The sequence below is a fragment of the Scyliorhinus torazame genome, chromosome 27, assembly GCF_047496885.1.
Source record: "Scyliorhinus torazame isolate Kashiwa2021f chromosome 27, sScyTor2.1, whole genome shotgun sequence".
Classification (NCBI taxonomy): domain Eukaryota; kingdom Metazoa; phylum Chordata; class Chondrichthyes; order Carcharhiniformes; family Scyliorhinidae; genus Scyliorhinus; species Scyliorhinus torazame.
Window position 1 is genome coordinate 6,673,268 of NC_092733.1, and position 25,404 is coordinate 6,698,671.

Genomic DNA, 25,404 nt, shown 5'->3' on the forward strand with positions numbered 1-25,404 from the left:
TGACTCCCCCCCCTCACTGCCCCCCCCTCTCACTGACACCCCCCCCCTCTCACTGTCTCCCCCCCCTCACTGTCTCTCCCCCCCCCTCACTGCCCCCCCCTCTCACTGACTCCCCCCCCCTCTCACTGACTCCCCCCCCTCTCACTGACTCTCTTCCCCCCCCCCTCTCACTGACTTCCCCCCCCCCTCTCACTGACTTCCCCCCCCCCTCACTGACTCCCCCCCCCTCACTGACCCCCCCCCCCCCTCTCACTGACTCCCCCCCCCTCTCACTGTCCCCCTACCCTCTCACTGTCCCCCCCCCCTCACTGTCCGTCCCCCCCCTCACTGCCCCCCCCTCTCACTGTCCCCCCCCCCCCCCTCTCACTGTCCCCCCCCCTCTCACTGACTCCCCCCCCCTCTCACTGTCCCCCTACCCTCTCACTGCCCCCCCCCCTCACTGTCCCCCCCCCCCTCACTGTCCCCCCCCCCTCACTGTCCCCCCCCCCCCTCACTGTCCCCCCCCCCCCTCTCACTGACCCCCCCCCCCCTCCCTCACTGTCCCCCCCCCCCTCTCACTGTCCCACCTTTACCCGTGGTCACACACAGTGCTGATGTTTAATATACAGAGGGCCCCATGGTGTGTTCAGCACAAACCAGCTCAATACCCGGCAGGGAGCTGATGGCTGAGGATCTTCTGGTCACACGGCCTGTTCTGGATGCTGCAGGGCTTGAGGGCCACCTGAGCTAGCTGCATACTGAGCCTGTACAGTGTGAGGTAGAGGAACAAGGAGATCTCAAATGCGGCAATTAGAAGAGTTGCAGCTCTGGTAAGTAAGGCTGCTTTTGATAAAAATCAAACCAAGCATTGGGCTTTATTTCTAGAGGAATAGGATTGAAAGCTTCTGCCTCACCTGTATTGAACCTTGATTAGACTAGACTGAGAGTACGACAGTGCTGGTCAGCATGTTATAGAGAGGATAGCGAGGCATTGGAGAGGGTGCAGACAAGATTTTCAATAAGGAATCTAGAAATGTGTGGGTATAGATATCGGGAAAGGATTGATGGACTGGCAGGTGACAGGTGACCTAATAGAGGTGTTTAAAATTCTGAGCGGTTTCGATGGAGTGCACACCAGAGCGAATGTTTCCTCTTGTGGGACAAACACGGGACACAACCGACAGAATACCCTTCGTCATCCAGTACTTTCCCGGAGTGGAGAAACTACGACATCTTCTTCGCAGCCTTCAACACATCATCGATGAAGATGAACATCTTGCCAAGGTCATCCCCACACCCCCACTACTTGCCTTCAAACTACCGCGCAACCTCAAACAAACCATTGTTTGCAGCAAACTACCCAATCTTCAGAACAGTGACCACGACACCACACAACCCTGCCATGGCAATCTCTGCAAGACGTGCCAGATCATCGACATGGATACCACCATTACACGTGAGAACACCGCCCACCAGGTACGTGGTACATACTCGTGCGACTCGGCCAACGTTGTCTACCTCATACGCTGCAGGAAAGGATGTCCCGAAGCGTGGGACATTGGCAAGACCATGCAGACGCTGCGACAACGAATGAACGGACATCACGCGACAATCACCAGGCAGGAATGTTCCCTTCCAGTCGGGGAACACTTCAGCAGTCAAGGGCATTCATCCTCTGATCTCCGGGTAAGCATTCTCCAAGGCGGCCTTCAGGACCCGCGACAACGCAGAATCGCCGAGCAGAAACTTATAGCCAAGTTCCGCACACATGAGTGCGGCCTCAACCGGGACCTGGGATTCATGTCGCATTACATTCATCCCCCACCATTTGGCCTGCGAAATCCTACCAACTGTCCTGGCTTGAGACAATTCACACCTCTTTAACCTGGGGTTACCCCTATCTCTGGATCTGTAAACACTTAATTACCTGCAAATGCTCCCATTCTAAGCATTGTCTTGCACCTTTGAATCTGTCTATATATATGTTTCTGGAACATACCTCTTCATTCACCCGAGGAAGGAGCAGTGCTCCGAAAGCTAGTGTTTGAAACAAACCTGTTGGACTTTAACCTGGTGTCGTAAGACTTCTTCCTGTCCTCTTGTGGGGGAAGAGCCTAACCAGAGGCCATCACTAGAAGACATTCACTGCGAAACCCAACAGGGAATTGAGAAGGAACATCTTCACACACAGCTTGCTGAGAATGTGGACGTCACTGTCACAGGAAGTGGTTGAAGAGAAGAGTTTGATGTATTCCAGGGGAAAGCGAGACAAGAATTTGGGAGAAGGGAATAGAGGGTTAGGTTGATGGATTTAGATTATGAAAGATGGGAGGAGGTTCGAGTGGAACGGAAACACCAGCATAGACTGGATGGGCAGAATGTCCTCTTTCTGTGCTGTCTGTACTTAATCTTGTGTATGTGAATTACTGAGCTGAAAGAGCAGAGCTGCATTGTGAGTAATGGGATTCTGAGATTGATGATTCACTGCAACTGTACCAGGGCTGAACGTTTGTCAGGAAACACTACAAAGGGGAGTGAAATCTGGAACCCTCACTTCCCGCCCAGAAAGCTGAGGCTGGGTGCGCAAGGGTATTGAAGACAATGGAATCAAAGGCAGGGCCATGGAGTTAAGATACCAATCTGCCATTGGTTGCCAGAACAGACTCGAGGGGCTGAATGGCCTGCTCCTGTTCGTATGTTTCTAATGGACCTCTAACTTAGTGTGTGTGTGTGTGTGTGTGTGTGTGTGTGTGTGTGTGTGTGTGTGTGTGTGTGTGTGTGTGTGCCTTTTCTTCTCTTACATTTATTGCATTTAACCTACAGTGTTTGGGACCTTGTTTGAATAATTAATTAGTGGTTTGTGTATATGTCCTGTGAGGATGCCCACATGGAGGGGGGAGAGAGGGAAAGCTACAGTGTACAAGAGAGGCCGGAATGCAGCCCGGGGAATTCTGTGAACTCGCTCACCCCCACATTCCCGCCCTTTGGAATATTCAGTCTGCGCGATAGAGCAAGATGTACATTTCCAAATTGCTTCAGTTTCTCAATGCATATTATACTCCAAGTAGGTAGTTGTGTTGTCTGTACCTTTGATTCTAAGACTGTCATTGTATAAGACACTATTTGAAAATATAAATGTAACATGCTGGGGAGGGGAATGTGACTGAAACTCTGTTTTGTAAAGCAGAGTGAATATATCGCAATGTCTAATTCGGACGTATCATCATCACTACACTTTTTAGGGAGTAGGCACCACCACGGAATTCGGCCCAGTAAACGCCGTCTTGATACTTGCTGCGGTAGTGTCCTCCTTTATACCACACTCCGTTGAGGTTTGAATGGGCACAGGTGTAATACCACCAGCCTCCTTTCTGGTAGTGGGCGCAGTTACCTTGGAAGAAAAGGACATTAATGAGCAAAGAGCCTTTTTATTTTTTGTCTTTTCTTGACCTTCACTGACCACACGGTGTAAACCCCCCCCCCCCCCCCCCCCCCAACGGGGACTGCACCTACCTGAGTACAGATCCCGATCTCTGTCCAGCGTGGTGAATTGTTTGCCGTTGTGCCAGGATAGGGAATCTCCAGCATTTCCGTGGTAGTGTCCCAGCCTCAGCCTGTAGTAATCTCTCTCGGCTTCTACGCGGAAGTTGTCATATTCTGCAAACACTCTCCTCCCCTGCCAATCATCCAACAGGACGCGCAACTTGTAATCATCCTGGTTGGTCAGCCAGTAGATGTTCTCCAAACCCAGCCAGTACTCGCCGTCTATGTTCCCAAAACCTTGCTGTAAGTGAAAAGAAAGACGTTAATGCCTTCTCCAATGTGCAAAATATTGTCGAAAGTGGCTTTGAGAGGAAAACATTTTAAGATCGATGGTAGTTCCTCTCCTTTACATGAAGTGGTTTTGATATTTTTAAAATATATGTTTAGAATACCTGTTATAACCTGCCTGCTTACCATTGGCTGGGGACTAATGACAATCCCACAATCCTGTGGGAGTATGAGCTTCCCCAATGAGAGGGGCGGAGAAATCATTAGCAGACTCCCTGTATAAATAAAGCTGGCCAGTTTGGAACCAGCCAGGAAGGAGTGAGCAGCAAGCGATGTTGTTGCTGTTGTATATATATGTTATTGTAAATAAATGTTATTTCTTTGTATCCTTAAAAACTCGTGCTGGATTCTTTGTGGCCCTCACAAAACTGGCGATGAGGGTTAAAGTGAATAGCTATCTACACTGCTGAAGCCACCTCCCTGGATTTTTGTTGGATACAGGTTGGAAGTTGTTTTCTATTATACCATGCCTCTGTACGGACGTTTGGATGTTTTTGATGCTGCGCTGGAAAGCTGGAACCAGTACACACAACGGATGCGTTACTATTTCCGGGCAAACAACACCACCGAAAATGAGCGGCAGGTGGTCATATTGCTCACCGCCTGCGGCCCGCATACGTTTGGGGTGATTAGGAGCCGTACGTACCCAGCTGCGCCGGACACCAAAACGTTTGATGAACTTGTGAATATAGTGGGGCAACATTTTAACCTAACCCTGTCCACGATAGTCCAGCGTTACCAGTTTAATACCGCTGAGAGGACCCCTGGAGAATCCCTTGCCGATTTTCTATCCAGGCTACGCAGGATTGCGGAGTACTGTGACTATGGTGAGACCTTGTCAGAAATGTTACGCGACCGTTTGGTTTGCAGTATTAACAATGCGGCCACCCAGAGAAAGTTGTTAGCTGAGCCAACATTGACTTTTCAACAGGCCATTCAAATAGTATTGTCCCGAGAGAGCGCAGAACGAGGAGTGCAGGAGTTACAGGGAATGGAGGTGCATGTCTTGGGGCACAACCCCTTCCGTCCGAAAACGTCCCCCCGCACTCCTGCGGTACCTTGGGTGAGGCAACATCCGGACCGACGCCAGTGGCCGTCGAACATTCCTCCCCGAAGGGAGCCTTCTCCAGAACCAATGGATGAGGAGCCATGTCCGTGTCAGACTTGTAGGCGCCGACCCCGTCGCGGACGCCGGTCCTGGGGGCGCCATCGTTCCGACCGAAACTGGGGCCAGCCCAGGGGCCGAAACTGGGGCCAGCCCAGGGGCTGTACCTTCCATGTGGATGAACCTGCAGCGACTACTCCTAAGGACGTGGAGACGGAGGACGACTGCCTGCAGCTGCATTGTGTGGCAGCTCCCCGTGTGGCCCCCATTAAGGTGACAGTACGGGTCAATGGTCACCTGCTTGAGATGGAGTTGGACACTGGCGCAGCGGTCTCCGTAATCGCCCAGAGGACATTCGACCGCATCAAGCAGGGTATACAGACCCTTACATTAACCGATTCACAGGCCAGGTTGGCCACCTACACGGGGAACCATTGGACATTGCAGGAACTACAATGACCCCTGTTGTTTATGGACGCCAGGAGGGGCGTTTCCCACTTATCGTGGTGCGCGGCCATGGGCCCAGCCTGTTGGGTCGGGACTGGTTGCGCCATTTGCAGTTGCAGTGGCAGCACATCCTCCAAACAGTTTCTGGAGGGTTGACTGAGGTGCTAGGACGATACCCAGATATATTCCAGCCTGGTTTGGGGAAAATAAAAGGGGACGTAGCCCGTATCCAAGTCGAACCAGGAGCCACGCCGCGCTATTTCCGGGAGCGCCTGGTGCCTTCCGCCTTGCTCGAGAAGGTAGAAGGGGAGCTCACTCGTTTGGAGACTTTGGGTATTATCAGGCCCGTCCGTTTCACTGGCTGGGTAGCACCAATTGTACCTGTAATGAAGCCAGATGCCGCAGTTCGCTTGTGCAGCAACTATAAACTTACAGTGAATACGGCTTCCCGACTCGACCGATATCCAATGCCTCGCATAGAGGATCTCTACGCGAAGCGCAGGCAAACTCTCATTCACAAGATTAGATATGAGTCACGCCTACCTACAATTGGAGCTGGACCCTGCCTCCCAACCATATGTAACGATTAATACACACTGGGGCCTGTAAGAATATACAAGTTTGCCCTTTGGAGTATCATCTACCTGCGCTATTTTTCAACGTGTTATGGAGTGCATTTTGAGAGGTTTACCGCGTGTTGCTGTCTACTTAAATGACATTTTGATCACAGGGACGTGGGAGCAGGAATATTTGGAAAATCTGGAGGCTATCCTTGGACGCTTTTCGGAGGCTGGAGTCTGTTTACTTCGCACAAAGTGCGTCTTTCAGGCGAAGGAAGTAGTCTACCTAGGTTATCGGGTGGACCGCGAAGGTTTGCACCCCGTCGCAGAGAAGGTGCGTGCAATTCAACAGGCTCCCGCCTCGACTGACACTTCGCATCTTTGTTCTTTTCTCGGCCTTGTAAACTATTACGGGAAGTTCCTCCCCAATCTGGCAACTACGCTGGCCCCGTTGCACCTTCTGCTAAAGAAAAATCACACCTGGGTTTGGGGTCAGCCACAAGAAACCGCTTTCCGGCGGGTAAAACAACAATTATCGTTGTCTGGGTTACTAATCCACTGTGATCCTGGAAAGCCTTTGCTCGTCACGTGATGCATCCCCGTATGGTATTGGGGCCGTCCTGTCCCACAAGATGGAGAACGGGGCCGAGCGGCCGATAGCTTTCGCCTCCCGCACATTGACTGCAGCGGAGAAAAAGTATGCGCAGATCGAGAAGGAGGGCCTGGCATTGGTTTTTGCGGTGAAACGCTTCCACCAGTACGTGTATGGCCGCCACTTCACTATCGTGACTGATCATAAGCCTCTGCTGGGACTTTTCAGAGAGGATAAGCCAATACCGCCCATTGCTTCCGCACGGATCCAGCGCTGGGCTTTGTTGCTCGTTGCATACGAGTATTCTCTGGAGCACAAACCAGGTACGCAGATAGCAAATGCCGACACACTGAGCCGATTGCCTTTATCGACCGGCCCCATGTCGACCCCCATGACCGGTGAGGTGGTTGCAACCCTAAATTTTATGGACACCTTGCCTGTCACGGCATCACAGATCCGTGAGTGGACCCAGACGGAGCCAGTCCTGTCAAAGGTTCGGCACATAGTCCTGTATGGTGGGCAGCATAGACAGCTCCCAGGCGAGTTGCGGGCATTTTCCTCCAAGCTGTCAGAATTCAGCGTGGAAGACGACATCCTCTTGTGGGGGACGCGTGTGATTGTCCCGGAAAAAGGACAGAAGCTGATACTAAGGGACTTGCACAATGGGCATCCAGGTGTGACCAAAATGAAAATGTTGGCCCGGAGTTATGTCTGGTGGCCAGGCCTCTACACCGACATTGAGAAGGTGGCCCAAAACTGCTCCATTTGTCAGGAGCATCAGAAGCTTCCGCTGGCTGCGCCCCTACATCACTGGGAATGGCAAGGGCGGCCTTGGGCGCGCTTGCATGCGGATTTCACCGGTCCTTTTCAAGGATCCCCCACAAGAGGATGCCGTCTTCCACGCTGAATTCTGACAGCTTGTAGGAAAATGCCCGCAACTCACCTGAGAGCTGGGATCCATGTTCCTTCTATTAATCGATGCCCAGTCTAAATGGCTAGAGGTGCATAAGATGCAAGGCACAACGTCCTGCGTAACAATTGAGAAGATGCGTTTGTCTTTTAGTACGTATGGCCTCCCCGAGGTGCTGGTCACAGATAACGACACTCCATTCACTAGTGAGGAGTTTGCGAGGTTCACGAAGATGAACGGCATACGCCATATCCACACTGCCCCTTACCACCTGGCTTCAAATGGGTTGGCAGAGCGCGCAGTGCAGACATTAAAACGAGGCCAAAAAAAGCAGTCTTCCGGATCAATGGACACGAGACAGGCTCGTTTTCGTATAGGACCACCCCCCATGCGGTGACTGGGGTAGCTCCCGCAGAACTCCTAATGGGCCGGAGACTTCGCACCCGCCTTAGCATGGTTTTCCCAGACATTGGCGCAAAAGTACGCCGCACACAAGAACGGCAGGGACAGGGATTTTCTCGGCATCGGCCGATTCGACAGTTTGCGCCCGGTGACCCAGTGTTCATTCTGAATTTTGCTGGTGGTGCCCAGTGGGTCCCTGGCGTAATCTTTCGCCAAACTGGCCCTATATCTTACCAGGTGCAAGCCCAAGGTCGTCTCCAGTGCAAACATGTAGACCATGTACGGTCCAGAAGACTATCCCTTCCAAAGATTCCCCGCCCCCGGAGCTCATTTCTACAGCCACAGAGACCAGAGACAATGGAAAGTATTCCTCACAATCTTCCTCTGGTGCCTCACTCAAAGCCTGTGCAGGTCATTACAGAACCGGATGCAGATAGAGACGCCGAGATGACGGAGGCAGCAGACTCTTGACTCCGAGATGGAGACACAGGATGCCTCAGAGGGGGAATCCTCGGGCCCACGGGCCGTGGATGTACAACCGTTGCGCCGTTCATCACGGAAGCGCCGGTCTCTGTCTCGTTACACGCCGCCTGATCCAGCGCTGCGTGCAAATGGTGTCCGGCCTGCGGCAAAACGAGTCCGACGCCCTCCTTCGCCAGGGTCTTCGGTGGATCCCTTGGACTTTGGGGGTGGAGGGATGTTATAACCTGCCTACTTACCATTGGCTGGGGACTAATGACAATCCCACAATCCTGTGGGAGTATGAACTTCCCCAATGAGGGGGGCGAAGAAATCATTAGCAGACTCCCTGTATAAATAAAGCTGGCCAGTTTGGAACCAGTAGGAAGGAGTAAGCAGCAAGGGAAGTTGCTGCTGCTGTGTATATATATGTTATTGTAAATAAATGTTATTTCTTTGTATCCTTAAAACTCGTGCTAGATTCTTCGTGGCCCTCACAAAAATACCAAACTTTTTTTTTCCCAATTAAGGGGCAATTTAGCGTGGCCAATCCACCTACCCCACACATCTTTGGGTTGTGGGGGTGAGACCCACACAGACACAAGGAGAATGTGCAAACTTAGGAGGAATTTCTTCACCCAAACGGTTGTGAATCTATGGAATTCCCTGCCCAGTGAAGCAGTTGAGGCTCCTTCATTAAATATTTTCAAGATAAAGATAGATAGTTTTTTGAAGAATAAAGGGATTAAGGGTTATGGTGTTCGGGCCGGAAAGTGGAGCTGAGTCCACAAAAGATCAGCCATGATCTCATTGAATGGTGGAGCAGGCTCGAGGGGCCAGATGGCCTACTCCTGCTCCTAGTTCTGATGTTGGACACGGACAGTGACCCGGGGCCGGGATTGAACCCGGGGCCGGGAGTGAACCCGGGTCCTCGACGCCGTGAGGCAGCAGTCCAACCACTGCATCACCGTGCCTCCTAAAATACTGGCTTTGATGTTAAGCATCAGAAATACTCACAACTCAGCGTTCAAACTGTTTCTATCTTTGTGCCTTTTTAAAATCTCTCCACTCATTATCAAATGCTGTTTCTTCCACAGCCACTGTGCGTCCATACCTTCATCTCAAACATTGATTCCTGAAACACTCTTTATCAACCTCCAAACGTTACTGCATTGGACTGTCGTAGCTCCTGAACTCTCTTGATATCCTATCCTGCACTCCATCCCATCTCACTCTCAGTCCCACCCTCTGTGACCTTTATCGGTGTCATCTCCGCTAGTGCACAGAATTTAACTCTTCATCCTCGGTCCTCCGTGATGTCTCTCCACGCTATTCCGCACCCCCTTGCTCCCCTCTCTACCTTCTCTTTTCGCTCTCATGTCTTTTCCACGTCCTCTGTTTCCACCACCCTTGGCGACTGAGCTCTGCTACCGTGTCAGTGCGCGTGCCCCTCCCACCTCCCAATCCTCGTTTGTTGCCTGGAGCATGCAAACACGTGCTTGTACCCCCAGATGTCTCGTCAAATGCAAGCCCTGCAGTATGACCGTGGGCCTGTCTCCCACTTCCTGCTTCAGCTTCTGCACCCACCCTCCTATGCTAAGCCCTTTGCAACATTTTCTGTCATGAGGAAACTCTTTCATTTTTAAAGGAGAGCTTCATCATGAGATACTCCTGCTCGCCCTTTGATGCAGAACATACTGTTCCAGAAATGGCCACCTGCCAAGTGATTCCGACATGACTTGCCTTATAATTCTCCCACGTCCTGAAGAAATTGACTGAGCCGTCTTGCCGTCTCTGGATCACTGTCCAGCCACCAGGATCTTGCTGATGTTCGCACCACACCTGCATCAGTCGATTGACGGTTTTTGGTTTGATCAGGTAGATTCCACTGGATTCATGGCCTTCTTCGGAGACCTGGAGACAGTCTTTCCAGGGACCTGGTCAAGAAATCACACGGTAACTCGCTGAATTTCATCACTGCATCCTTTTCTTTTTCCCCAATGTTCAATCTTGGGATATGGCTGTTGGAAAGCAAACCAATTGTTACCCCTTTCCTGTTCCACCCTCTGCCCAATCCCTTTCCGATGGAAAAGTAGTGGGCACAGAGGGAGCAAGAGATATCCGAGCTTGATTGGACAAAAAAGGGAAAAAACATTCCATCAATACCTTGATTCTGAAACTTTTCAGATGCAATGAATTGGTTGAAGGTGAAGTGTGTTGTGTGGATGCAGCACAAGCCCAGGAAGATCAATAACTCGGATGACTAGTTATTCAGATTTTGGTGGTCAAGAGAAGAAGAGTCACTAGAATCGGCTGAGTTATCAGCCCTCCAGAGCTGGTCTGGAGTCTCCAAGAATTGGAGATCAATCTCCAGGATACTGCTGTGTGTAACCCTGGTGAAATGTCGTCGGGATATCAATACATTTTCTTTGAGCATTTGTGATAAACGCAGAAATTTCACATGTATTGTATTGTAGGTATTTGGTGCAGTAAGGGTTAGAAACTTGGATTAGTGCGTGTGTGTGGGTGACTGCTGCAGTCATGTTTTTGAAAGAATCTTGGTTTGAAAATTTGGGAGCCAGGGGTGCAATTAAACCATCGTAAAAAGCTTGGGGCTAATGGAATTTCGTTTTGATTAAGGGGATTCCCTGTGGAGTTAATTAGCTTTCAGCTTGGGAAGATGATGTCGTTTCTGGGTGGAACTAAACCATCAGGCCTTTTGTAAAAAGCTGCTCAGTTCTCATCTGAATGAAGCTGTGTCCAGAAGTCAAGCAATTGGCTCTCACTGCAGTTCAGTTAAGAGATTAACGGTCTTTAGAGCAGTGCAGACTTGTCTGAGAACAAGGTTGAGCTGAAGCAAATTCAGAAGCATATTGTGAAGAGATACACCCAGAGTTTCTGCATGGGTCTGACAGGAGTCAAATCGTCTTTAAAGCAGTGTCAAGAGACCTCTCTTTCTCAAAGAAAATCTCTGTGAAGCAATTATTCCTGAGTGCTGATGGTATTTAATCGTGGATTGAGAGCCGAGATGGTTTTTTGTCTTGTTTAAGTGGGAATAAAAATAGCAGTTAAGGTATTCACTGCATTAAGTAGTATTTTTTCAGGGGTTATTGTAAGCTATTTTTGGTGTGACGTTATAGATTTTAATACTGTTAGTAATAAAGTTTGTTATAATATTCCATATCTCTATTTCTTTGTGGAATCACTCCTGGAGCGAGGTACCTTTTCCACACAGTCTTCCAAAATTAAAATTAAATATTTGGGTTTCTGTCCAGTATCCAGCCCTATTGGGGTCTGGGATGGTAATGCAGGTGTGAAAATATTGAAAACAGATGGTGGGGGAGGGACTGTTTGGCTGACGGTCAATCATCATTCAATTGGATAATGAGTCGTCTAGCTTTCCAATTGGTGTAGGAAGGCTGTGCGTCACGACGTGTTGACCAGCTAATGGCTAGAATGTTGGGGGCAAGTCATGTGATCAAACCTCCAGGAATACATTCAATCACAGTTGGCAACCCCAGAATTGGCTGTTCTTCAAACAGTGTCGCTGATCTTTAACTTGTGCCTGTGCAGGAGGCCACGTTTCACTGGGAGGCCAGCACCTGGGACATTGCTTCACTCCTACTGTATCCCACTGGATGGGTCAGTCCTGATGTCGATCTCCTGTCCACAATTCACTAATTCAGAGGCGGCAGTGTTGTCAGTCATAGAATCATGGAATTTACAGTGCAGAAGGAGGCCATTCGGCCCATCAAGTCTGCGTCGGCCCTTGGAAAGAGCACCCTACTTAAGCCCACACCTCCACCTGATCCCCGTAACCCAGTAACCCCACCTAAGGTTTTTGGACACTAAGGGCAATTTATCATGACCAATCCACCTAACCTGCACACCTTTGGACTATGGGAGGAAACCGGAGCGCCCGGAGGAAACCCACGCAGACACGGGGAGAGCGTGCAGACTCCGCACAGATAGTCACCCAGCGGGGAATTGAACCTGGGACCCTGGAGCTGTGAAGCACCAGTGCTAACCGCTGTGCTACCATGCCACACTGACCTGGAGACCAACTATTGATGCATAGCTAACATGGATTATGTTTCTCCGTACAAGTGCGGCCTGTGTCTCATCATGATTGATGTCGAGAGGTGCGGCACGGTGGCACCGTGGTTAGCATTGCTGCGTACGGCACCGAGGTCCCGGGTTCGATCCCGGCCCTGGGTCACTGTCCGTGTGGAGTTTGCACATTCTCCCCGTGTCTGTGTGGGTTTTGCCCCCACAACCCAAAGATGTGCAGGGTAGGTGGATTGGTCACGCTAAATTGCCCCTTAATTGGGGAAAAGAAATTGGGTACACTAAATAAAAAAATAAAAAAATGATTGGTAACGATAAATTGCGGGCTGGTAGAATGGGATCGTCATTCATTGGATCCTAAGCGATAGGAGTCATTCGGTCCATGTGTCTGTGCCGCCATTCGATAAGATCAAAACTGATTTGGATGCATCCGAAACTCCACTTTCCTTCCATTCCCCCTGTAACCCTTGACTACCTTGTCAATCACAGCCTTGGCTACATTCACTGACCCAACCCCCACTGCTCTCTGGGGACGAGAGTTCCAAAGGCTAATGACCCTCTCCAGAGAGAAGAAATTCCTCCTTCTCCTCTCCGTCTTAATTGAAAAACCCCTTATCTTTCAACTCTGCCCCAGGGTTCACTCGCTGTGTTAATGCCCATGGCCGCAAGGTTATTAGAGCTGTGGGAACAGCTTTGTGCGATGGTTTCATGTTATTTATAGTGCTTTTCTGTGACGGTGTGGTCTATTATCACAGAAAAACTAGTTTGCTTTGTTATCCCAGAACCTGAGTGGCAATTATCAAAAGGTCAGAATGCACCCATCTCCACGGGAAGGGAATGCTGTGGTTTTAACGTTCTTTGTAAATTTAAAGTACCCAATTATTTTTGCAATTAAGGGGTAATTTATAATAATAATAATATAATCGCTTATTGTCACAAGCAGGCTTCAATGAAGTTATTGTGAAAAGCCCTCGTCGCCACATTCCGGCGCCTGTTCGGGGAGGCCGGTACGGGAATTGAACCTGCGCCGCTGGCCTTGTTCTGCATTACAAGCCAGCTGTTTAGCCAATTTAGTAGGTGGCCAATTCACCGACCAGGTACATCTTTTTGGGTTGTGGGTGTGAGACCCACGCAGACACGGGGAGAATGTGCAAACGGACAGAGACCCAAGGGCGGGATCGAACCCGGGTCCTCGGCGCAATGAGGCAGCAGTGCTAACCAATGCATCACCGTACCACCCCTTGAAATCAAGGTTACTTCGAAGGATATTTTCTTTCTAGTCTTGTGTCTCTTTTTGTGCCTTTTTGTTCTTAAATCACCTCGCTGTCATCGGAACATCGGTATTCCAGATGAAACCGGACCAATGTCTACCTAGTTCACCGTTGACCATCCTGGGAGTCACATGGTCCAATGATAATGGAGTTATTGACTAATCAAACTCATCAAGCTCCATCGTTGAGTCTAAATGAAGTGAGGAAAATCCCGAGTGGTGGAGGGATTTGGGAATCACAGGTCCAAAGTTACCTCCTCTTCCCAAGCTCGTTCCACTCTACTCCGATGTAGCTGCCCCCTTAACCCTCCCTTTAACTTCCTTCAGTTGTGATCTCTTCAGTCCCCAGGTTTGATAGGGTAACAGTTGTCGATCTTGAGAAAGTCCAAATCGATTATTAGCCGAACGGATCATCAGGATATGATGGACAATCAAGTAGTCGGCAATCGTCAGGTGAAGGGATGGAAACGGCACCGTAGCACCGAGATGTTCAGGTGGCAATCGCTTCCGGAAGAATGGAGCCCCACCCCCAAACCGTGGGACCTTCAACTTTCCAAAGGGAGACTCCAGGCACAGAAGCTGGAATTGGTATTGGAAATATAAATCCCCGGTGAGTCATAACTGGGGTCAGACAACACGCTCTTGTTCTGATGATGATTAACGAATCACAGAATCCCTCCTGTGCAGAAGGAGGCCATTCGGCCCATCGAGTCTGCACCGGATTGAAGTTGAGCAATTCTTTCTTTGGTGACCAGGTTTTTCAAAGGTTACGGGAGGCAGAATATCTTTGTGTTGGTTGAATGCAGTGGGGTTATTGAGATTATTGAGGTTATTGAGATTGACCTGGTGAACTGTGGGCTTGCTGTTGTCTATAGGGAATGTCTACTCATAGATTATCAGGAAATGGTAGGTTTATCAATTCTGATGGGACAGGATGTTAGTGAACTATGAGGTAGAGTTGACTGACCACTCACCGGCTGTCTTGGTTGTTGTCACCATTGGGGTTGTGGTGGGAGGGGGCTGTTCTGTTCTCTTCAACCTGTCCTGTGCTACGCTGAAGACCTGATCCCCCAGGATCTCATTGCCAGAGGCCAGGTTCTTGCTCCTATTGCTGCTGCCGCTCAGGCCGTTGGGTAGAACAGCAACAAGTGTCGGCTGTCCTGGAGCCTGTTGGCAAACACACAAACCCCAGGGAGATCAGTACATCAAACCAATTCAATATTCAACTGGAAATTCCTGCCTAACCGTTGGCACCTGATGCCGGGAGTCACTCTAAAGAGGAACTGAGAACCGGGGAGCTTTGCAGGTAGGAGAGTTTTCACCATGATTATAATAATGTTTATTAGTGTCGCAAGTAGGCTTACATTAACACTGCAATGAAGTTATTGTGAAAAGTCCCTAATCACCACATTCCGACTCCTGTTCGGGTCACCGAGGGAGAAGTCAGAATATCCAATTCACCTAACAGGTACGTCTTTTGGGATTTGTGGGAGGAAACCGGAGCGCCCGGAGGAAACCCACGCAGACACGGGGAGAACGTGCAGACTCCGCACAGACAGTGACCCAAGCCAAGTTTCGAACCCGGGTTCCTGGTGCTGTGAAGCAACAGTGCTAATCACAAGTAGTCTGCATAAGAGAGGACACTGGGTCAGGGCATGATTATAGAATATATCTTTCTGATGTGGCAGCCACAAGGAGCAGTGTAGATACCAGCTTCAAGGGCACGTTCAAATTAGCGGCTATTTGTATACCAATCAGAATGGGACTGGATCTGAAACCCATTCATGCCTTTGTTCTGTGGCTACTGTCCCAAATCTCTCTCTCTCTAACTCCTGTCTATTTTTAATATTTGTTCTTGAGTTTTGGGATCTCTGTTGGCAAAGTCACGCTTGACTGGATGACAATGACTGTGCAAAAGGGATTTGCCAGGCCACCTCTGATCATGTAGCGTGGGATTGGATCAGGGAGGAAATTAGCAAACTAAATTTTTTTACTTATTGGTGGGCTGCAGACACTTAAAAATGTTTTTTTTAAATTACCAACATGAATTTGCAACTTGACGTGGTGGGATTTGAACTCTCAACCATTGAGCCCCTGCTCCATTGACTGAGAGGTCAGCTACATTCCTCCCATCCCAGCTACAGGATGTATTGAGAGAGGCTGACTTGTACCCTCCATGCTGAGAACAATGATTACGTTCAGGTAATCATCTGAATGATTTACTGCTTCATGAATCGTTTTACCTGTTGTTTTTGTTGTTGGTGGTGCAGGGGCGACACTTGTCGGCACTGGTGCTCCAGGTGAGCGATGGTGCGGCTCTGATTGTTCATGAGGGAGGTGAGGGCTGCGTACTTGAGCTCCAGTTCCCTGTACCTGTTTGATAGTCTTAGCACCTGGGCTGTCACGTTGAGCACCTTGTTCTCCAGCTGGGAGACCTCTAGAGAGTTGTCCTTCTTGCGGATAATCTCGTGGAGCAACTGGGTGTAGAGCTGGGACACTCTGGAGTTCATGTTGTGGTTTTCTTTCCGCAGAAACTTCACCTCGTTGACCACGCCTCCATCCACCTCCACCATCTGCCTGAGGTCCTCGATTTGCTGCTGCTGTTCCCTCATCTCTTGGCGCACAGCCTGTAGCTCGCTCTTGTTCACGTTGTTGTTTCCAGCCAGTGGGTTCTTGGTGTTCAGGCAGATGGGTCCTGTTAACCTCTGCTGTGGGACAATGAAGGTGTAACTACACCTGCTGGCGGCTGAACTCTCCGAGGATCGCGCGGACCGGTTGTTGGCCTCTTCTGCCTGCTCATGTTTTCTGGGATCTGGTTTTGTGGAAGTGTCTGCAGCTCCTGCTGAACCAGCCAGAAACCAGAGGCCGATGATGAATTTCAACATCATTCCAGACAAACTGAGGGAGTCTGAAGCTTCAAAACCTGCAAGGAGACAAAACCAGCTTTTTAAAAACTAGGGTGCACATTGTTTGCGTTTGCGAATCTCCTTCCCCGCAGCGACCAGCAACAAACTCCCTCCATGGCTGGGACTGCTCTGGAGAGAGAGGGACATCTATGGAATCCTGACCTGAGAGGCAGCCAATGTCTTCGAGGGGGAAGAGTGAGGAAGAATATTTGGATCACGCTTGTTTTCAAATTCCTCCATACCTTGCTCCTCCCAATCTTTAATCTCCTCCTGCAACCCTCTGAGACATCTGCCGTCCTCCACAGCGGATTCCCTTCGCTCCACCATTGACAGCTGTGCCTTCAATTGCCTGGGCCACACGCTCTGGAATTTCCTCCCCAAATCTATCTCTCTCTCTGTGACTCTGACTCTCTCTCTCTCTGACTCTCTCTCTCTGACTCTCTCTCTCTCTGTGACTCTCTCTCTGACTCTCTCTCGCTCTGTGACTCTCTCTCTGACTCTCTCTCTCTCTCTCTGTGACTCTCTCTCTGACTCTCTCTCTCTGACTCTCTCTCTGTGACTCTCTCTCGGACTCTCTCTCTCTGACTCTCTCTCTCTGTGACTCTCTCTCTGTGACTCTCTCTCTCTCTGACTCTCTCTCTCTGACTCTCTCTCTCTCTGTGACTCTCTGATTCTCTCTCTCTCTGTGACTCTCTCTCTGACTCTCTCTCTCTCTCTCTCTCTCTCTCTGTGACTCTCTCTCTGACTCTCTCTGACTCTCTCTCTGTGACTCTCTCTCTGACTCTCTCTCTCTCTGACTCTCTCTCTGACTCTCTCTCTCTCTGTGACTCACTCTCTCTCTGACTCTCTCTGACTCTCTCTCTCTGACTCTCTCTGTGACTCTCTCTCTCTGACTCTCTCTGACTCTCTCTGTGACTCTCTCTCTGACTCTCTCTCTCTCTCTCTCTGTGACTCTCTCTCTGACTCTCTCTCTCTCTCTCTCTCTCTCTGACTCTCTCTGACTCTCTCTCTCTCTGACTCTCTCTCTCTCTCTCTCTCTCTCTGTGACTCTCTCTCTCTCTCTGACTCTCTCTCTCTGTGACTCTCTCTCTGACTCTCTCTCTCTGTGACTCTCTCTCTCTCTCTCTCTCTCTGTGACTCTCTTTCTCTCTGTGACTCTCTCTGTGACTCTCTCTCTGACTCTCTGTGATTCTCTCTCTGTGACTTTCTCTCTCTGACTCTCTCTCTGGCTCTCTCCCTTTCTCGCCCTTTCTCGCTCTCTTTCTCTCTCTCTCTTTGATTAAGTGATCTTGCCTTTATATCTCATTCTTAGACTTGGTGTCAATTTTGTTCCTCAGTGCTTCTGTGAAGTGCTTGGGACCATTTTACTTGGTTGAAGGTGCTATATAAATGCAAGTCTTGATTGAAAGAGAATGCAGAATCGTTGTAATATTTACTGCTGCTCAGTTATTTTTTTTTCCAATCAAGGGGCAATTTAGCGCGGCCAATCCAGCTACCCTGCACATGTTTGGGTTGTGGGGGTGAGACCCACGCAGACACTGGGAGAATGTGCAAACTCCACACGGACCGTGACCCAGAGCCGGGATTGAACTTGGGACCTCGGCGCCGTGAGGCAGCAGTGCTAACCACCGCGCTGCCCAGCCGAAAATCAATTTATGCAAATCCTATACCATCAGTTACAGAAGGTGTAAAGCTCGTTGTCAGTACTCCTTGGATTGCAACTCAATCACTTCATTTGTTACTTGTGTGGATATTTGTAAGGCCCAACAACGAGGGTCTGCGTTAATTTGGAAGGATCGGACAGAACGGACACTAGAACAGCTTAGGTTCAAACTCCACCAATGTTGCCTCAACTTAACGTCGCCTCAGTCTCGTTTAAAAATATTCCCAAGTATCAGGCGGATAGAAAAAGTTAGCAATCTGATAAATGTGTGACTTAAATTCCGGTTCTTTCCATCCTTGTCTGACACGTGTTGGTACAAATGGTGAGCTCGCAAACTCTGACGAGTTGGTGATTTATTTCAGGGAGGGTGTTACTCCAGAATTGTTACGTCAGGTTTATGTTTGACTTTATGCTGTGTGTGAGATTGTTGACCATTCGAGCCTGCGATCCTCCTGGCGAAGTCTCCACTGCCTGGTAAAACAACCGTGAAGCCCTTTGAAGTTTCAATGTGTTTGACTTGAGACTGTGACTTTTGAAGAATCAGTTTGATATCATTTGTACTTTGCGGAATGTTGCCTGGCGCGTTGTTGTACAAGTTTATGAAATGAGCATTATTGGGCCCCCGGAGTTGGGGAGGTAAAGGGAAACATCAGTCGGGATTCTCACCCCTGTTTGTTTTTGGTGGGAAGTGTGTGTGTGTGTGTGTGTGGGGGCTCTGGTGAGGGTTATGAGAGATCCTCTGCTTGTCTCACTGTCTGAGGCTGCACCTGAGATACACAAAGGTCAGTGATTAAGGTTGACTGCTGTGATTAATTGTATTCCTGGGGGGAACATCCTCCATACTACACTAATTGTAAAGCATAATTTTACTGTCAGTAAAACAGTCTTTTCGTTACCCATCTTCAATAGTTTTATATCTGATAAAGAGGAAATGTTCAAGACAATTTTAAATTTTGATGTTTTGTTTTCTCCCGGGTCGCACTCAGCGGTGCCCTGGAGATTAATCTTCAATTCCCGGAGACTCCATGCCATTCCTGGAGGGTTGGGGCCCTATTGGCGATCCTACTTCCTGGTGCGAACCTCCACCAATTGAGGTGCTTAATGTAGAATCCCTGCGGTGCAGAAGGAGGTAATTCGGCCCATCGAGTCTGCAAGGCCCTCCGACAGAGCGCCCCATCGAGGTCCACTCCACCGGATCCCCACCTAACCTGCACGTCTTTTGGGACTTGTGGGAGGAAACCGGAGCACCTGGAGGAAACCCACGCACACACGGGGAGAACGTGCAGACTCCGCACAGACAGTGACCCAAGCCGGGAATCGAACCTGGGGCCCTGGCTCTGCGAGGCAGCAGTGCTAACCCCTGTGCCACCAAAAGAATTATTGAATAGCAAATAACCTAATGATTGGCAGGAATCTGAGGAAAGTGGCTGTGAGGTCCCAGATAGATATTTGCTAGCACTTCACGAACGTGTGAAGATAATGGGAAGGAAGTGCCCAGCCAGTCATTTGAGACAAGACACCACCCCCATATTGGCTGGAGCATCGTGACGAAGCACTTAACCCCCTGCCCCCCCCTCTCTGACCAATCCCCCCCCCCCCCTCCCCGACCAAACCCCCCCCCCACCCGGCAAATCCTGCAAACGTACGCCTCGGCCATGCAAAAAAAATAGAGAAAAACCCGAGGCCAGTAAACACTCTGCCTGAAGCGATTGGAGTGCAGTGTTTGCAATCAGAAGCAGCCGGCAGGGCTCACGCAGCAGGCCCGAGTTAACCTTGCAGATGATGGCCTTCCGGCCCCATGAGAAACCAGGCCAGCTCCCTCTGGAAGGCAGAGTCACCAACTGGCAACGCATTCCAAAGACTCGCCACTCTCCCGGGCAAAGCAGAAAACATCTAGTCTACTCACAGTGTAGCTGTCCTCTGACCCTCCCAATCTATCAGTAGGTACGTGCCCCAAATGTTTCATCCTTTTACAAACTTCACAGGGACTGACTTCTCCCACAATGAAGCCTGAGCTGGCCAATACGGAGGTTAATTCCCCAGTCTGTGTGAGTGAGTGTTAACAGCAGTTCAGGCAACAGACATGTAGAAAATAACCCGAGTGTAAACAGTGAAGATTCTCAGCCCCGAACTCCGGAAACAATTAAAATTCCAAAGATGAGCAATGATTACAGCAGCGGTTTCCAGTTGTGGGCCGGCCAATCACTCCGCGTTTGCTGCTTTTCGTTCTGTACTCTGTAAATAACAGCTGCTGCTTCACCTATTCACAGAACGCCACCCCCAGCCCCAACATCTCCCTTCATGGTTACACTGCTCTCTCTCAGCCCCTCTGTGATTATCTATACTCCTGCATTTCTAATCCCCTTTTTCCTGCCTCTTGCCCATTTCCCAACTTCTGAGAAGTCTCCACGAGACGAAAGTTTGATGATATTTGGAAAAAGTGCCTCAAATGTTTTCCCCACTCCTGCCCCCGGTACCTTTTTATCCATATTTTCCATTTCTGGATACCTGCTGCAGGATATTAATTTACAAAATGTGTGAGGGCTTTCTTCACTACAATGAGGATTTTGGGGAGCAAACTGCTGAAAGGGAATGAAAATGATCTTCCTCCCATCACAAGGTCAGAGTGGGGATGTTTGCGGATGACTGCACAATGTTCAGCACCATTCGCGACTCCTCCGATACTGAAGCAGTCCCTGTCCAAATGCAGCAAGCCCTGGGCAATATCCAGGCCTGGGCTGATAAAGTAAAAGTAGCATTTATACCACGTGCCAGGCCATCACCGTCCCAACCAGAGACAAGGTATATTCAGTATCATTTGTATCTCTCTATCCCCTGCCAAAGCCTGTTCACTGTCTACAAGGCAGGAGTGTAAGGGAATATTCTCCACTTGCCTGGGTGAGTTCAGCTCGAACAACACTCAAGAAACTCAACACAATCCCAAGAAAACCCCCACTTGATTGGCATCCCATTCACCATCTTCGAATTCACTCCCTCCACCGCCGACGCACAGTGGCAGCCGTGTGCACCATCTACAAGATGCACTGCAGTAACTCACCAAGGTTCCTTCGACAGCACCTTCCAAACCCCCGACCACTACTACTTAGAAGGACAAGAGCAGCAGATACCTGGGAGCCCCACCACCTGGAGGTGCCCCCCCCCTCCCTCCCCCCTGAATTGGAAATATATTGGTCATTCCTTCACTGTCATTGGGGCAAAATCCTGAAACTCCCCCCCCCCCCCCCCCCCCTAACAGCACTGTGGGAGTACCTACACCACATGGACTACAGCAGTTCAAGAAGGAAGCTCACCACCACCTTCTCGAGGGCAATTAGGGTCGGGCAAGAAATGCTGGTCTAGCCGGCGACGTCCACATCATGACCAAATAAAAAGAAATCTCGAGCAGGGAATCGCACCTTTTTTCAGTGAACTCTCTCGCTGCCAAGAGACCACATACAAACTTTACATTCAGCTTGCCATTGGCTTGGCAGGTTCTTGGGCTGTTGATACTGCTGGAGCCAAGGCGTTGGGATTCAGGATTTATCCAACAAAGCACAATGAGGAAAACGTGCAGCCTGGTGCTTCCCACTGGTTATCCAGTCCCCGGTTAAGGCTGTGCTTCCCTGTGGGGTTCTGAGAGGCCTGACCGTCAGGCAGCTGCTCTCCCCAGAACCATTCCTGGACTGGCCAGGCATGGAGACGGGTCTCTGGGGCAGGGGGCCCAGGATCTCCATGGTGATGAGGGTGATATTCTCTAAAATGGATGTTGAACGTTATGGCCCCCTGGCTGTTAATTATGGGGCTGGTGATGCCAATTCTGGCTGGGTGTATTCCAGAAGGTGTAATCACGTGACCTTCAACCTTCAACAGCACCCCCCCACCCCCCAAACTGACATGTCTATCTTCACAGTGTCCCGCCTCCTCACAACCAGCCTCTTTGGTGATACTTTGCTGTCAGACGATCAGATTTGACCCCATCGCCAGCGTTCGTCTGTCTCGTGAACAAAACTCTCTTGCGGTGTTGTTCTGGAATGTTCCATTTCTGCAGACTCCCCTGGAGGATTGGCAACCCTCACTATAAACTCCCAATTACCCCTGGGGAGTTTTGTGCCCCCCCCCCCCCACCCACCCTCCTCTTTCCGCCTTAGGGACAATATTTCCGTCCTTGCTTCAATAGAGAAAAGCCAGACGGATGTTGGGCGTCTGAAATGAAGCCAGAGGTGATCCGCTGGGTGGTCACTCCCTCTCTGGCTTGAAGGCAAATGTTTTGAATGTGACCCTTTCTTCTGCAGACTGGTTTCGATAAGATCATAGCTGAAATGTGAATCTCCCCACAACACTGACCTATTGCATGTTTGCAGTAACGTTAGTTTCAGCCTGAAGCCCTGTTTGCTATTAAATCCACTGTTTTGTTGCAATCTGGAGGGGTGGGGGGAAAAAACACCTTTTACAAATGCCTATTATTCTGCAGCTCCTTTTCAGACGAAAACAGCGAGCTCTCAAGTTCAGTAATTGTTTATCAGAAAGGCGCTCCAGTCTGCTCATAGCAGTCCCACCCTGCAACAACTTGGTGCTTGCACAGCGCCGGTCATATAGGAACACATCCCCAAGATGTTTCACAGAGAGAGTTTATTGGGCAATGTCTGAGCCACACAAAGAGATAGCAGGGGCTGGTTTAGCACACTGGGCTAAATCGCTGGCTTTTAAAGCAAACCAAGGCAGGCCAGCAGCACGGTTCAATTCCCGTACCAGCCTCCCCGAACTGTGGCGGAATGTGGCGACGAGGGGCTTTTCACAGTAACTTCATTTGAAGCCTACTTGTGACAATAAGCGATTTTCATTTCTATTTCATCATCAGTGAGGTACATCTGAAGGAGGCAAGAGAGGTTCAGGAGGGTGATCCGCTGCAGGGGGTTACACAACTGGAGAGGAGAGAAGTCTTGGAGGTTTTCTTTAATGTGAAGATCCCAATCCACAATGAGGCGAGTGATTTATGTGTTGTTTCCTGGTACTACCTGAGGTAGGATTGTTGGTCAGCACTTTGAGAACATTCCTGCTGACCCCCCCCCCCCCCCCAACAGAACCTTTTAAAATGTTTGATTTCTTTAGGAAATCCTGGTGTATTTTCCCTCTGACCTAGAGCCCCAATCAACGTACACATTCTCAGAATCTTAAGCAAACATGCTCTTTAACTTTCTTATAGAACCAGATTTTAAAAACGCCATGTATTTCACTGGTAAATTGTGACAATAAATGTCCTTACCTGGGAGTAGATTGCAGCTGGCCGAAGGCCGAATATCTGACCCTCCCCGATATTCTCAGCTTGAGATGACCAGGGGAATATTCTGTGAGAAACATACTCCTGTACATTTCATTCCAGTGGATTACAGCAAACCCAGATTCCCTCTGTGGTCGTGTCGAGTGGGTGTAAGCAGCCTGTGTACAAAAACTTCTTTGGGGTTGAGATTAACGTCCTCCTTCTCATTCACTTGGACAGCTGCTCATTCCTTGGCCATTCCGTGCTCGGGAACTGCTGCAAGTTGTCAGTCGCAGCCTCTGCAAGTGTGTGTTTGTAGGGATGGTGGGAAGAAGCAGCTACGGAGCGACTCCCTCTCTCTCTCTCTCTCTCTCACACACTCCCTCTATCTCTCTCTCTCTCACACACACACTCTCTCTCTCTCTCTCTCTCTCTCTCTCTCCCACACACTCTCTCTCGCCTCTCTCTTTCTCTCTCCCACACACTCTCTCTCGCCTCTCTCTTTCTGACTTATCCAAACCAGTAAGCAGCCTCCTTGTATCATTCCACCCATTAAAGACATCTTGTCAGGCTGATAACAGCAGAATATTTGTCATATTTACTGTGAGTCTTGGAGGCTCCTCCTCCTCAGTAATAACTTGATCATTATTGCCCTGGTCCACAGACTGAATCCCACCCTCAAATTCCACCTTTAAAGCTGCTTTTCCCTGAACTGGATTGTAGTACCGTCAATATGACGCGAGGCAGGTTGAGGTAATGTCAATTGAAGGCTTTATTAAGCAGAACTTTATCCCCAGCAGCATGGTTACAGAACGCAGCTGCTGAGGGAAATGGAGGGAATAGCTGGGGTCTTATACCGGCATTTCTGGGTGGAGTCCAGTAGGTGGCAGATCCTATCAGGACCTGGCATCCCTCCACCAATAGCCTGTCGGCACGTGGCGTACCGTATTACCCCTAATACATACCACCACATTCACCCCTTGTTGAAAAAGAACCTGGCGGGATGGTGGTTCGCATGGTGGTAGGGGTTTACAGAGTCGGTACTGTGCCGTAACTTTGAACAAAACACAAAATTATCGCTTCAACTGTGCCAACGGGCCAAACAGGGTCGGCATGGTGCCATAACTATAACAAGACACATTAACTGAAAACGTTGAGAATTAAAGTGATTCGATGAGCCGAATGGGTGCCCTGGTTGTCCTTTCCGATCGTCTCGGGCGTGGTGGTGATGGCGCTAGTCAAGTCCCGTCGACTCTGGGAGCGTAGCGCTGCCCCCTGTGTCCTTACTCCTGGGCGGGTCTGGGAGGAGAACCGAACCCCCCGGGACGGGGTTGGCTGCGGGATGAGCCGGTGGGAGGAGGAGGTGGTGATTGGCGTTGGGGGGGTGTGGGTAGCTCCGGCGGGTGCCAGATCTCGCAGGGAGACCGTGTCCTGTCGGCCATCGGGGTACTCCACATAGGCATATTGCGGGTTGGCGTGAAGGAGATGCACCCGTTCCACCAACGGATCTGACTTGTGTGCCCGCACATGTTTCCGGAGCAGAATGGGTCCCGGAGCTGCTAGCCAGGTGGGAAGTGGCGTTCCAGAGGAGGACTCCCGAGGAAAGAGAAGGAGGCGCTCGTGAGGCGTTTGATTCGTGGTGGTGCACAGCAGGGACCGGATAGAGTGAAGGGCATCCGGGAGGACTTCCTGCCAGCGGGAAATTGGGAGACTCCTAGACCGGAGGGCCAGCAGGACGGCCGTCCAGACCGTTCCATTCTCCCTTTCTACCTGCCCGTTCCCCCGGGGGTTGTAACTGGTCATCCTGCTTGAGGCTATGCCCTTGCTGAGCAGGAATTAATGCAGTTCGTCACTCATAAAGGAGGACCCCCTGTCGCTATGGATATAGTCGGGGAAACCGAACAGTGTAAAAATGGTAGCGAGGGCTTTAATGACCGTGGGCGCTGTCATGTCTG

At 50.0% G+C, this 25,404-nt stretch overlaps 2 protein-coding genes across 3 annotated transcripts in view; one reads left to right on the forward strand and one right to left on the reverse strand.

Annotated features, from left to right (window-relative positions):
* Positions 1 to 25,404, forward strand: part of ppan (peter pan homolog) — a 122,402-nt gene that overhangs the window by 24,697 nt on the left and 72,301 nt on the right.
* On the reverse strand, positions 553 to 23,854 carry angptl6 (angiopoietin-like 6). 2 transcript variants are annotated; one of them, XM_072490865.1, is made up of 6 exons: positions 23,456 to 23,854; positions 15,867 to 16,546; positions 14,598 to 14,790; positions 10,029 to 10,222; positions 3,493 to 3,763; positions 553 to 3,370 (listed from the first exon to the last, which is right to left on the reverse strand). In XM_072490865.1, exons 2-6 carry the CDS (start codon positions 16,509 to 16,511, stop codon positions 3,186 to 3,188), a joined length of 1,488 nt encoding a protein of 495 aa, XP_072346966.1. In that variant the 5' UTR covers positions 16,512 to 16,546; positions 23,456 to 23,854; the 3' UTR covers positions 553 to 3,185. The 2 variants fall into 2 exon arrangements, with proteins under 2 accessions (XP_072346966.1, XP_072346967.1); XM_072490866.1 differs by lacking the exon at positions 23,456 to 23,854 and adding an exon at positions 20,099 to 20,283.

Bases quoted from the DNA above. Each gene is read 5' to 3' on its own strand.
- angptl6 (XM_072490865.1), bottom strand. From the start codon at position 16,511: ATGATGTTGAAATTCATCATCGGCCTCTGGTTTCTGGCTGGTTCAGCA. The intron at 14,791-15,866 runs GTAAAACGATTC...GTTTGCCAACAG, and splicing joins ACCAACAACAAAAACAACAG to GCTCCAGGACAGCCGACACT. The intron at 3,764-10,028 runs GCAAGTCATGTC...TTTCACTTACAG, and splicing joins GGACGTGGGAGAATTATAAG to CAAGGTTTTGGGAACATAGA.